Source organism: Antrostomus carolinensis, unplaced genomic scaffold, assembly GCF_000700745.2.
Source record: "Antrostomus carolinensis isolate BGI_N321 unplaced genomic scaffold, ASM70074v2 scaffold42335, whole genome shotgun sequence".
NCBI classification, from domain to species: Eukaryota; Metazoa; Chordata; class Aves; order Caprimulgiformes; family Caprimulgidae; genus Antrostomus; species Antrostomus carolinensis.
Genome location: NW_010316532.1, coordinates 43,322 through 54,464, shown reverse-complemented (window position 1 = coordinate 54,464; position 11,143 = coordinate 43,322). Strand labels below are relative to the sequence as shown.

The 11,143-nt window shown below is 40.6% G+C and overlaps 1 protein-coding gene across 1 annotated transcript in view; it reads right to left on the bottom strand.

Moving 5' to 3' along the window:
• LOC104525208 (short transient receptor potential channel 5) overlaps window positions 1-11,143 on the bottom strand; it is a gene marked incomplete at its 3' end in the record, with an annotated part of 45,850 nt that overhangs the window by 18,896 nt on the left and 15,811 nt on the right. The window contains exon 2 of the mRNA XM_010168290.2: window positions 9,565-10,086. Within this exon, the coding sequence (XP_010166592.1) occupies window positions 9,565-10,086 (522 nt within the window). The remainder of the gene's footprint in view (window positions 1-9,564; window positions 10,087-11,143) is intronic.

The window sequence follows — 11,143 nt, the reverse complement described above, 5'->3', positions numbered from 1 at the left end:
GAACCGAGTAGCACAACACGCTTCCAGTGCAACAAACCACTCTGCCTCCATTTCGTACCGAGGACAGGATCATCTGAGGAAGAAAGGCAATGTGGTTGTTTTATCAGTTCGACTGCTCTTAAGGAAATTCCAGTGGGCAATACACAAAGAGCTACATTGCTAAACTAGCCCAAGACAGAAGAGAGAAACTATCTGTGGCCTAATTTAATATCTGCTGCAGAGAGCCAGTAAGCCCTAAGAGACCAGATATTCTACCTAAGAAATACCAGTCTCCTCAAGTTTGCAGTGTGACAAACAGTGAGATGAATAAGAAGATCCTCTTTTGTAGCACATTTCTTTTTAAAGTTCAACCTTGTTAATGACTGCACAGTTATTTACATTCTGCTGCTGATGTGTGAGCTGCAGAGGGTAAACACCTAATGGCTGTTCATCCTGTTAATTAAGTACTTTCTGCAACAGGAAAAAACGGAAGAAATGAGACAAAGAAGTTGGAGGGGAGGCTGTATAACTTGGGGAAAAGGGACTACAACTCAGCGTTCCTCATCAGGCACTTCCAAGAGGTAAGTTTTTTCTTGAGAAAATAAAGGATGAGTATCCTATCAAAAACACAGCTGCTACTCACATGCCTGTTACTAATAACAGTGAAGCACTGATGCAAATCCAAACAGCAGTCATTCCTGCCATTGAGATCACCAGCTGAGCTGGAAGAGTCCTTCAAGAAAACCAGGGGCTACCCAAATTGCTCAGTCCCTCTGCTGGTGAGTAAAACAAATTGAAGACCCTCCTCAGATTAACATACGGCCTCAAATTACACTGAATTTTGTCTGATCTGTTCTTAAAATATTTTAAGTGATGATGACACGTGAATCTTAACTAAAAGTCTCCTATCCATAACCCATCTCTTGATGGTAGCAGACATGAACTGTAGCAGTAGCAATCGGAAATTCACCAGGGTTGTGAATGCTGGCAAAAGGAAAGACTGAATAACCTCTGGAAGCCTGCTACAGTTTCATCAAAATTCATAGTTTTCACAAATTTATGTTGGATTGGCTCAAATATTTAAATAAAAGAGGTCCCACATATTCCGGGACAAAGGTGGAGGCTTGCGAATCCTGGGTACCTACCCATGGAAGAAGCAATTAACAAAGTATTTCAGCTTGAAATTAAATCCATCTTTACTTGGAGCACTTAAACATGTGTTTAGCTGTAGGTTTGTATTGATGGCCTGTGCCAGCAGGATTTAAGTGCAGGCATAAATTCTGCATTGAATGAAGACAGGCTGCTGAATGGACTTCGGGAGGGCAACCTCTGTTAGCGAACACCCCACCAGAACACGGTTTGTCTGCGTCAGACCCTGAGCAAGAGTCCAGACATAAGCAAAACTTTTCAGCATTTATTTTTGCAGACAGCAGACTACAGTTGATAAATAAATTCCTGTAGGAAGCATTTCAGCAAACATTTCAGAATACAGCTCTGCTACAAAGATTAAGTAGGCATAGACTGGGTTTCCAAAGGCAGAGCGCTGCAGCAGAAGCAAGTGCTGACTATGAGCAATATACCTAAGAGAGACAGTCAGTTAATTCACAACACACTGACTGGTTTCCAAGAGCTGAACAGGGGCTACCTGACACATCCTACAGAAGCAGTGGAAAAACATTCAAGCTAAAAACTGTTCAGAGACAAATCTTGCAGAGTTTCCTACATCCTCTTGCAGGCAGCACTTCAAGAGTTACACATCTTGCAAATGAATACCAGGAGCTCTCACAGGCTTTAGCTGAAGTGGAGAAGGTATTGACTTTTAAATAAAAGGCTGGGTTTATTCTCCCCAGTGAATTTCTAACATTTACATTAAATAAGTGATAAGTAAAGCAAACACAAGATTTTTAAAAGTCATTCACAAGTATTTTTAAATACATACCTACTTTACCCTATTAGTGTTAATAATAAGTTCTAAAAATATTTTTCATTTGCTTCCTTTCTGACCTGAGAAATATCTATGCTGAAACTATTTAATTTTGATTATTTTTTTTCTTTCTACCTTACCTTCTCCTGAGTGAGTAAATTTACTCCTATATCCAGGAAAGAACAGACCAGCATACTCGACACACTTCTCACATTCTTGGGAACCTCTAAAGGCTACCTCTGCTTCCGAGTAATATCACTGTGGTAGGGTGAGGAGGCAAATTCTTTGCTGCAGGATGTCTACTCAGCCATCTGTAAAGAATAAGAACATAAAAACTGCAGTCACAGCTTTTAAATGCCGTTCTGCACAAGATCTCAGTTTGGGAGGGGTTATTATTAACCCATCTATCCATCTCACTTTTCTTGGAGTGAAGAACTATGAGGTAACTGTGTTCTCAATCATGAGACACCTAAATGGCTTGTCTGGATGATAATGATGGATCTGATGTATACATAAGAGGTGCAAGGGGAGTGGAATTGCAGTTCTTTTCTCTATAGAGTTTCACAGCGCTCTGCACTAAGCGACAGATGTAAAGCTAAAATTCACACAAATCAGATAAATGACAGTGACCACTTCTATATCCAAAAGGGAGAATCCATAGCAATATTTTTCTACAGTGCTTATTATTTCAGGGTATTGTTCAAAGTGAAATATGAAATAACATGATACACTCTTCACTACTGATGTAAAGCTGATTCTGAAAGGCACTGTAGGACCTTCAGATGCGGTAAGACTGAACACTTGGCTTATACAACACACAAGGTGTCACTTCTTTCCAGTTTCTGTTGTCTATAGAAAGCCAAGCAATCATGTCCTATACTTTAAATTTGTCTTCCTAAGCCTCTTCTCTTGCTGGCAAGAAGGCTGATAGCATACATGAAGTTAAGGGAACTGAGGAACTCTAAATCATCCTTGAATGTTCTTTAAACAGTGGCAAACCCTTTAGCTTTCAACACATTTCCTGTCTTTGTCTGAGAGATCATTTCAGTTAGAGGCACAAGGCACCAAAAATGACTTAAAAAATGATCCAGGTATTTACTGCCTGCTACACATTACATGAACACAAGCAGAGTCCTTGTCCTTGACTGACATACCAGTCTTACATTGTTTTCTCAAATTTGTCCATGGCAGGATTAGTCAGAGATTATTTTGCTGTCAAAAGATAGTCTTCTGCAGTTCTGTTCTGTGACAGCTGCAATATGTGGCTAACCTTCATCAAGTTAGAACATTTTGCTGTTTCATGAATAATATACCAAATAATACTGTTTCCTCAAATAAACATTCAAGTCTACTTTGTCAAGCTGATGAACCGTCAGTTCTCTGAATATTTCTTCTTCCAGAAGAAGTTAAAAGTCACTTGTCCTGATTTTTGTAACACAATGCAGCTGAAGGGGTTAAATGTCCATGCTAATTTCCAAAAACTGAGCAAATAGATGTGGCAACTGCACAAACCCATGGAGTAGGGGCTCTGCAGGAAAGACTGTTTTAAGGGTGCAAATGCAGGTAAGTCTCCCCACCTGTCACCCCAAAGTCCTGCTGCTCAGACTGTTGGTAAGCTCAGTTAGTACCACATGCATGGAAGATTTTGTCATGTAGTCATCTGCCTGCTGGGATTGAGTCTGAGAAAAAAACAGCTTCATTTAGCATAGGCCACTCTCCACACATCAGATGGTAACTTTGCTGCATACAATAATGAATGAACGGGTGAATGCTGTTGGAAAATGAAAGGTAACATTTGGACATTCAGTGCTTCAGAAATCCCTAAACTTATATTCAGGTTTGTGGTGGAGGACAGATCTGTAAGTAGCATAACCACACCAACCTCACCATCTAATACTGTAAGGGATATGGATGTTCCACGTCCCTAGAAAGGGAAAAAAGCTTCCCCAAGGAGCAGCTCTGCTTCCCCCATCTAGTCCTAATAAAGAACTTTTCATGGCATGGTATGATTTCACTCTAGAAATCTGAAAGTAAAAGCCTGTTTATTAATCTTCTGAGCTGTGCAGGCTCACCAAAAAGCTAGCTTTTTATTATGTCTTTAAAAAAGCACAATACAAATATTCATCCCTGTATCATTATACCTCCAGGCAGTGTGGCAAGAAAACAGACAAAACAATGGGAGAGTAACTTAGCGCTGCCTGCAAGCAAAGAAGGCTCTGTGGCTATCCATCAAGATACCAGAGCGGCTTTCAAAACAGGTAAACAAGGTGCAGTAGATGAGCTTTGATTTTCGCAGACCTCGCACTTCATTTTTCATGCATCTCTGATATTTTTAAAAGTTCTTTTTATACACTAACTGAAGTGCCCTTAGAAATTTGCCAGGTTTATGCATACTCCCTGGAGAATGATGCTGTGCTTCTAAACCCAGCCACACGGTTGACAACAGTCAAGACACAGCTGAAAAATATGTGGCATGGCGGGAATGATTATACTGTATATCTCAGGAGGCACTTGTCTATGTAAATGTCTTGGAAAAAAAAGAACTAAAACTTTTGAAGCTTCATCCTGAAGAGAAAAGAGCATTGTTTTTAAATTATAGAAAAGCAAACAACTCTACTTCTCTCCTTTCCTGTCACTGGTTTATAGTAGAGTGAGTAAGAGAGACTAAGGTTAAGGTTTCTGAGAGGGAATTTCCTGCACTCCTTTGATCTAATTCAGTGAAAGTCCTGAGCAACACAGTCATAGGTAAAATACATTTTTTTCTGAGTGCCTTGCATGGTGTGTGTTTCTTACAGACATACAAACTAAACCTGCACAGCCATCTGCAACTACCAATACCAGAAAAAAGCAAAGCACTAAAACCCCACTAGTGTGATGCTTCAGTGCATTTTGAAGATGTGAATGACCTGTGGTGGAGAGCAGGAAAGCAGGAACAGGAACGTGTATTGCTATTGTTGTGGCTTAGCAGGATGTTACATACAAGCAGAAATTTGCTCTTTTAGACCTGATTCACTGCTACACTATGGTTGCTTTGCATTATTTTGGCAACGTGAAAAAAAACTTTAAAGGACATAAAAATTATATTTGCTTTCAGCCTATGCTCTGATTCTCGAATACAGCGATGGTACACTGTGCATACAACTGTGCTTTACGTGACCAGCAAGATCCTAAGAGATGACTTTTCCCTATCTTTTCTTAGAAATGCAAACAAATTAACAAATGCAGAGCTAATTTGGTGCGAGAATAGCATAGTGAAGATTGATCCTCAACAGCTGAGCTGTGCCTTTTCTTATTAAGTCTTCAGCACCTTTCTCCTTCCAAAATTAGTCATGAATAAAGTAATTTGAAAAGTAATAATATGAAGACAAATGCCATATTCTACAGAGCATTTAAGAAGAGCCTATTTGTCTCATAGACCATGAATTCTTGTGATCCTACAAAAATAATTTCTTTTGAAAGTGGATTTGGAGAAAGCTGACGTGCCTGTGCTGCATGTAGCTCATTGTGTTTTGCAGTGTACTAGAGCTGTCCTCAGTTTTTCTAATATTTTGTGACTGCCATGCAAACGGTGATCACAACTATTATATCCTTCCTATCTTCTAAAGAAATGTTCAGAGCACTTTTGTAATTTGAAACTGAGGACACAACCATTCTACACTTAAGATGAGATGGAAAGGGAGCTTGTGAACATTGCACAGCATGGTTTTAACATTTCCTACCAGAAGATATACTAGAAAGGTACCTTAGGGCACATTTCAATCTTTCCTGTATAACTGAAATTTTTCCTTCTGTGTAAACAGCAATTTACCTTCTAGGATATATGGGTTTATTAAGAAGAAACATGAAAAGCATGACATTTCTTTTCCATTGTTTTGGCCCTCCTCCAAAGGGAAAAGGTCTTCTGCCTCATGAGTGACACATTTGTCAGCTTATAAAATACTTGACACATGTTAATGTTTGGGAGAAATCAAAACTTGTACCTCCCAGGCTTTTTTGTTGAAAAACATAGAATGTGAAATTTTTCTACCCTTGTAAAGACAAAATCTGTATCTGTATCATGAGGCAGAAATGCACTGGCAGTGGGATTTACCTGGGGATATAGACTGAGGTGGAGCCTTTCGGATGAGGCTGGTATTCCTCTGGAGGTAGGACTGAACTGAAGTGGTTCCCCCTGCTAATCCAGTCCTCGTCCAGGTTGCTCACTGTGAAGACTGAGGCACTCAGGCCAGACCAAAAGATGAAGTTGTGTATACCATGAATATGTTTACCAGATTCAGTGCAGAGAAGAGGGATTTGTGTCAGTGGCAGCGCTGATTGCTAACTGTTAGCTAAAACTTAACGTACAAGATCAGATTTTCCTCCAGTAGCTAGGTGCCAAAAGCTCCTAATTCAGCAGTGGAATTTCAAAATGTGAAGATAAGTGTCTAATCTCCAACAGGATTTATGCACTTAACGAGATTATAATCTGTTTAAAAAATTATTGCTTACTTACCTGCATATTTACCAGCCTAACTAGCTTTATAAAACTTTTCTCCAAGGGCCCAGTTTGGAGCAAGAACTGCCCACAGATACCTAACTTTTCCCATTGGGATTTTTTTCAGTCCTGCATTTTCACTGCCAGAGATCATCAGCCTGCACTAGAAATTTGAATGCTGTCACTTCTCTGTACCTGGAACAAACCAGTACCTGCTGTTCAGTATGGGAGTGCAATGTCGGGGAAAAGAAGGCCCAGTGACTTCATCTGAAATGCCTAGGAGAGAAGAACACTGAATAATGTGTCTGGAGAAGAATACTCTTGAGTTCCCAGATCACTTAACACTGGTACAAAGAAAAAGTAACTTTAAGATCTACTCCCTGCTCAAAACATACAGTACTGCCCCTCCATCCAAAGGCAATGATCTCTTTACCAATTCCCTCTTAACAGCTTCTCTAGAAAGAATTTAACCTATCTGCCTGATTAAGTTGAAATTGAATCATTTCATATTTGGGGGGAAATTTTGAGGTTTATTTAACTCAAAAAGAAAAAAAGCTGCAGGAAATTTGTCTAGCAATTTGTCTAAAATCAGTGTAAGATTATGCATTCTTTATACTGAATATAAAGAACAACTGCAGTAACAATTTACAGCCCCAGAAAATAACTAAGGTCCACTTTGGATTTTCGTCTTAGGCTGCTAGAGATTTGACTTGTAACTCTGTCAATGTTAAGATATAAAAAGCTTCTCCATCCAATCCAATCCAATCCAATCAATCCAATTCCATTTAATGTTAAGACATAAAAAGCTTCAGCAGAACAAGACAATCTACTTTTCAAAAGAAGTCTGCTGCTTCTCTCTGCAGAACTGTCCTTCACAAAACCAAACTTGCTTCTATTTTCCTTCCTGATCCCCCAAAAATTCTCAGTCTGATATTCTTCTGTCATGATTAAAAGGCATTTCTCAGTGTCTCCTTGACAAATGGTCCTACTCATTTCTTCCAGAAGCTGGCAATGACATTTGTATCTTATTTGGTGTTTTGCTTTGGACTAATTATCACAATAAGAAAACCACTGCAATATTTAGGTGCATACAAACACCATCCTGCAGGACACCACAAGTATTTTTGAATAACCAAGTAGGGTGAGGGTTTCAGTAGTGCTGGTTTCCCAAACTCATTCATTCTGTTCCTCCCCACCAGTATTCTATGTGGAAACAGCACTAACTTTATCTGGCAACACAGAGCTTATTTGCTGTCATTTATACGCTGGAACTGTCATGAATATGTCACAAAACATGGAATTTATCCATATGCTTGGAATTCAGTCAAATATGCCTAAAAAAAAGAAATAAAAACTGTCAAGCAAGCAAGCAAAGTTTAAAAATTTGTTACTTGAAAATAAAAGAGCTTCAGGACTGTTCAGCACTGTATTTCAAACACAGTGAACTCCTTCAGACTTGTATTTTCTTAATGTGAACACAAGATAAGGGTAGCTGCAGATTTATGCTTGGATGTCAATAGTGAGCCTGAACTGTGACAAGACCTGGAAGTCAGCAGTGATCTACACACAGCAGTGCCAGTGGTATCCTGGCTGCTGAAGGCTGTATGTGGCTGCGGCATCTGTGGCTATCAGGCCAGTAAAAAAAACAGAAGTAGAGTTTCTGGCCCTTCTTAGATGCAAGGGACATCTGACCTGGTATACTGTACCACCCTTCCCCAGACTAATTCTTCACTACTTCTTTGTGTCCCTAAAGCACTTACGGTGTTACCTAACCCTGTCAGCTAGAGTAAAAAACACAACCTGACTTGAAGTCGGTGAGTCTTGCTGACACGTCACTGGAGTAGCCCAGTAAGAGCAGTAAGTGACTATGTGCTAGATCCCAGAAAGCTTGAGGCTCCGGTTCCAGCTTGTTGCATCAAGGGGCTAGTACTCTGGATGCTTAACAGACCAAAGGGAAGAAAGGAAAATCTGCATCTTTCACTTCCTTACTATTGTACCTCGAATGACATAAGCAGCCATTAACGGAGGTGGAGTGTATCATATCAGGCTGTCCTCATCTGGATCAAAGCAAAAAACAAAGCATCAAATGTGGGGAAGACAGTGAAAAGAGTAATGAGGCAGGCTTTTCCACCACTCCTGCCGCCCTCCAGACACAGAAGAATTAACAGACATGGCAATTCAGTTCCTCAAGCAAGCTAAATTCCTTCAGATAACATGGAACATCACTGGCCAACAGTACTATATCATCTGCTAAATTCTGTCCAGATTTAGAAAGCGAAAGAAAATCCAGAACCAACTGATGAAATTGTTTTCAGCATTCTCACTGGGTTTGTGGCCTTTACTAATCGACTTAGAAATCTCTGGATTTGCAGGGCTTTCGAAAGGCTCTGTGCCCTTCATCTAAAGTATGTCTTTCCTTTCTGGTACTATGGGCAGGAGTTTGAATTTCCAGGATTGCTTCTCAGTTCCTAAAACACAGATGAATCGAGGAGCAAGAATCAACCTGAGGTGTCTCAGGTGTGAAGAAGTATTTGCATGACGTGATCCACTTCCTCGCATAACATGAGCATTTTCACCTAACAAAGCTGCTGGTAACGTGAAGACCTGGGACAGTGAGAGTGCTCTTGATCTCTCCTGCTCCCTTTCGCTGCTGTAATTTCTCTGGCCTTTATGAGTTAGTGTTGAATAGGTGCTAGAAAGCATTTGGTGGCTGGAGAAAGTGCATTGTATATTATATTATTTCCTGCAGTCAAGACCTTCATGAGCCAGGCAACCCCTTCTAGCTTTTGGTTCCTGTATAAAAGCAGCTACTAGGAAAAGCTTTCAGAGCTAACAAATGTGTAAATCTCTGAAGGCTGTTCTTTGCAGGGGCATGGATTACAATGACATGGGATTGATTCAAGTATCTTAGAAACAGAAAGTCTTGGTGCCACAGAAGCCATAACCCACTGCAGCAAGTCCCAGTCCTGTTGGTCTCACCTGTCATCAGATTCACGCTGTCACCAAGGCGCGCTGAACCTCCTGGTTTGTAACTAACCTATTTGCACATGCTTCTCCGCTCACTCCAAACTCAGCCCTGCTGGCTCTCAGCTGGCAACCCTGAACAAACCCCTGGACACTAGAGAAATTAATCATTTCACCCAGTACATGAAGCCTTCACACACCTTCACATTTAGATGACTCTTACCTCTTTCTGGTGATACTTTATTGCTACCTTTAGCTTTGCCAAATCATGACATTTTTGGGGATCCAGCTCTTCACTCTGATCATCTCTGTGATTAAGAATGATCTCCAGTTCTCGGGAACTCCGTGCTTGATCCAAAAGGTCCTTAGCAAAACGCTTGCACTGCTGTGAAAGCTCTTCATATTCAGCCTTGAACTCATTTTCCACTTTGCTGAGCTCCTTCAGCTCCCAGCCCAGTCGGAAGGCCGTCAAGATGGGGTCCTCACTTGATAAGGCAATCAACGAAGGGCTGGCTAAGGCTTTGTAGATGTTCAGCCTTGACCTGGAATGCCTCAGGCTGTCCACCTCCGAACTGGAGACACATTCCACACAGTTGCATCTGATCTGGTGTGGGCGTGGAATTGTTACCCGTCTTTGGACAAGCAGTTTGATGATTTCATAGTTGTTGGTGTGAGCCGCCAGCATTATTGGGGTGATATCTGGTGTGAATTCTGAAAACTGGGTGTCCATCATCAACGTTGGAACCTATATAAAGGGATAAACCATCGTCATATTTCATGTGGAACAGCAGAAATGACATGCTCCTCCTTCATACTTTTGAAGTGATGTCATAACGAAACAGAGTTTTTATAACACCCTCCGTTCTTTAAATCCTGTTGTACCCAGGCACAAACATACACTGGTATTCTGGCAAAACCATCTTCCCCCAAATCATGCCTGCCTGCCTCCCCAGCAGGAACCTGTGACCATTCAGTTCCCAGTCTGGTGTAAAAGTCAGTCTTATCCCCATCTAAATGTTTTGTATGTGAACCTGTTCTGAAAGGGGTATTAGTTCATATACCAAAAGGAGAACTTTTGTAGGAAAAAAGGAAGACAAAAAGCCCAGATAATTATACAAAAAGAAAGGAAAGTCTAGAAAAGAATGAACTCTGAATAGATTTCCACAATAACCACCACCAAATATATTTGCATTATATATCTGCATTAGTAGGCCAAGAGCCTGCTCATAGCAGGCCATACACAAACCAAACCAAACACTGGTCTGCAGTTGAGCAAAGCTCTTCCTCACCTTTTTCCAACTGTTTTTATTTGAAAATACTTTTCAGTGGAAGGACACATTACATAACTGCCCTCAGAATAGATTTTTTTTTATGGTTTTGAAAAAATTTAAATGTAAAATTAATGAGCCATAGTCCACTACAAATAAGACACTCCAGGGTGTGCATTATTCAGCTACTGTTGCACTTCTCAAAAGATGAGCTTAATGCACACCCTGTTGTGTCTTATTACTATATGCAGAGTGCAAAATTAGACCAAAATGCTCCTACATCCCAAGCACGCAGTGTGTTTCCATTTGGAGCGCAGGCAGCTCTTTGTTGTGTGTTAATCATTACTCAAACATACTGTACTTCGTGTGCCCACCACTCTTGCCCTGGCAGTTGGCATCCTGCGGCTCAAGGGGTGATTGCTGGTTTTGGTGAACAGTAGGCCTGTTTCCCCTGACAAATGTCAAAGGTGTTTCAGAGAAACTATTGTCAACGAGGCCTAATGACAGGAAACGTTACTCAGTCTGTAAAAATCC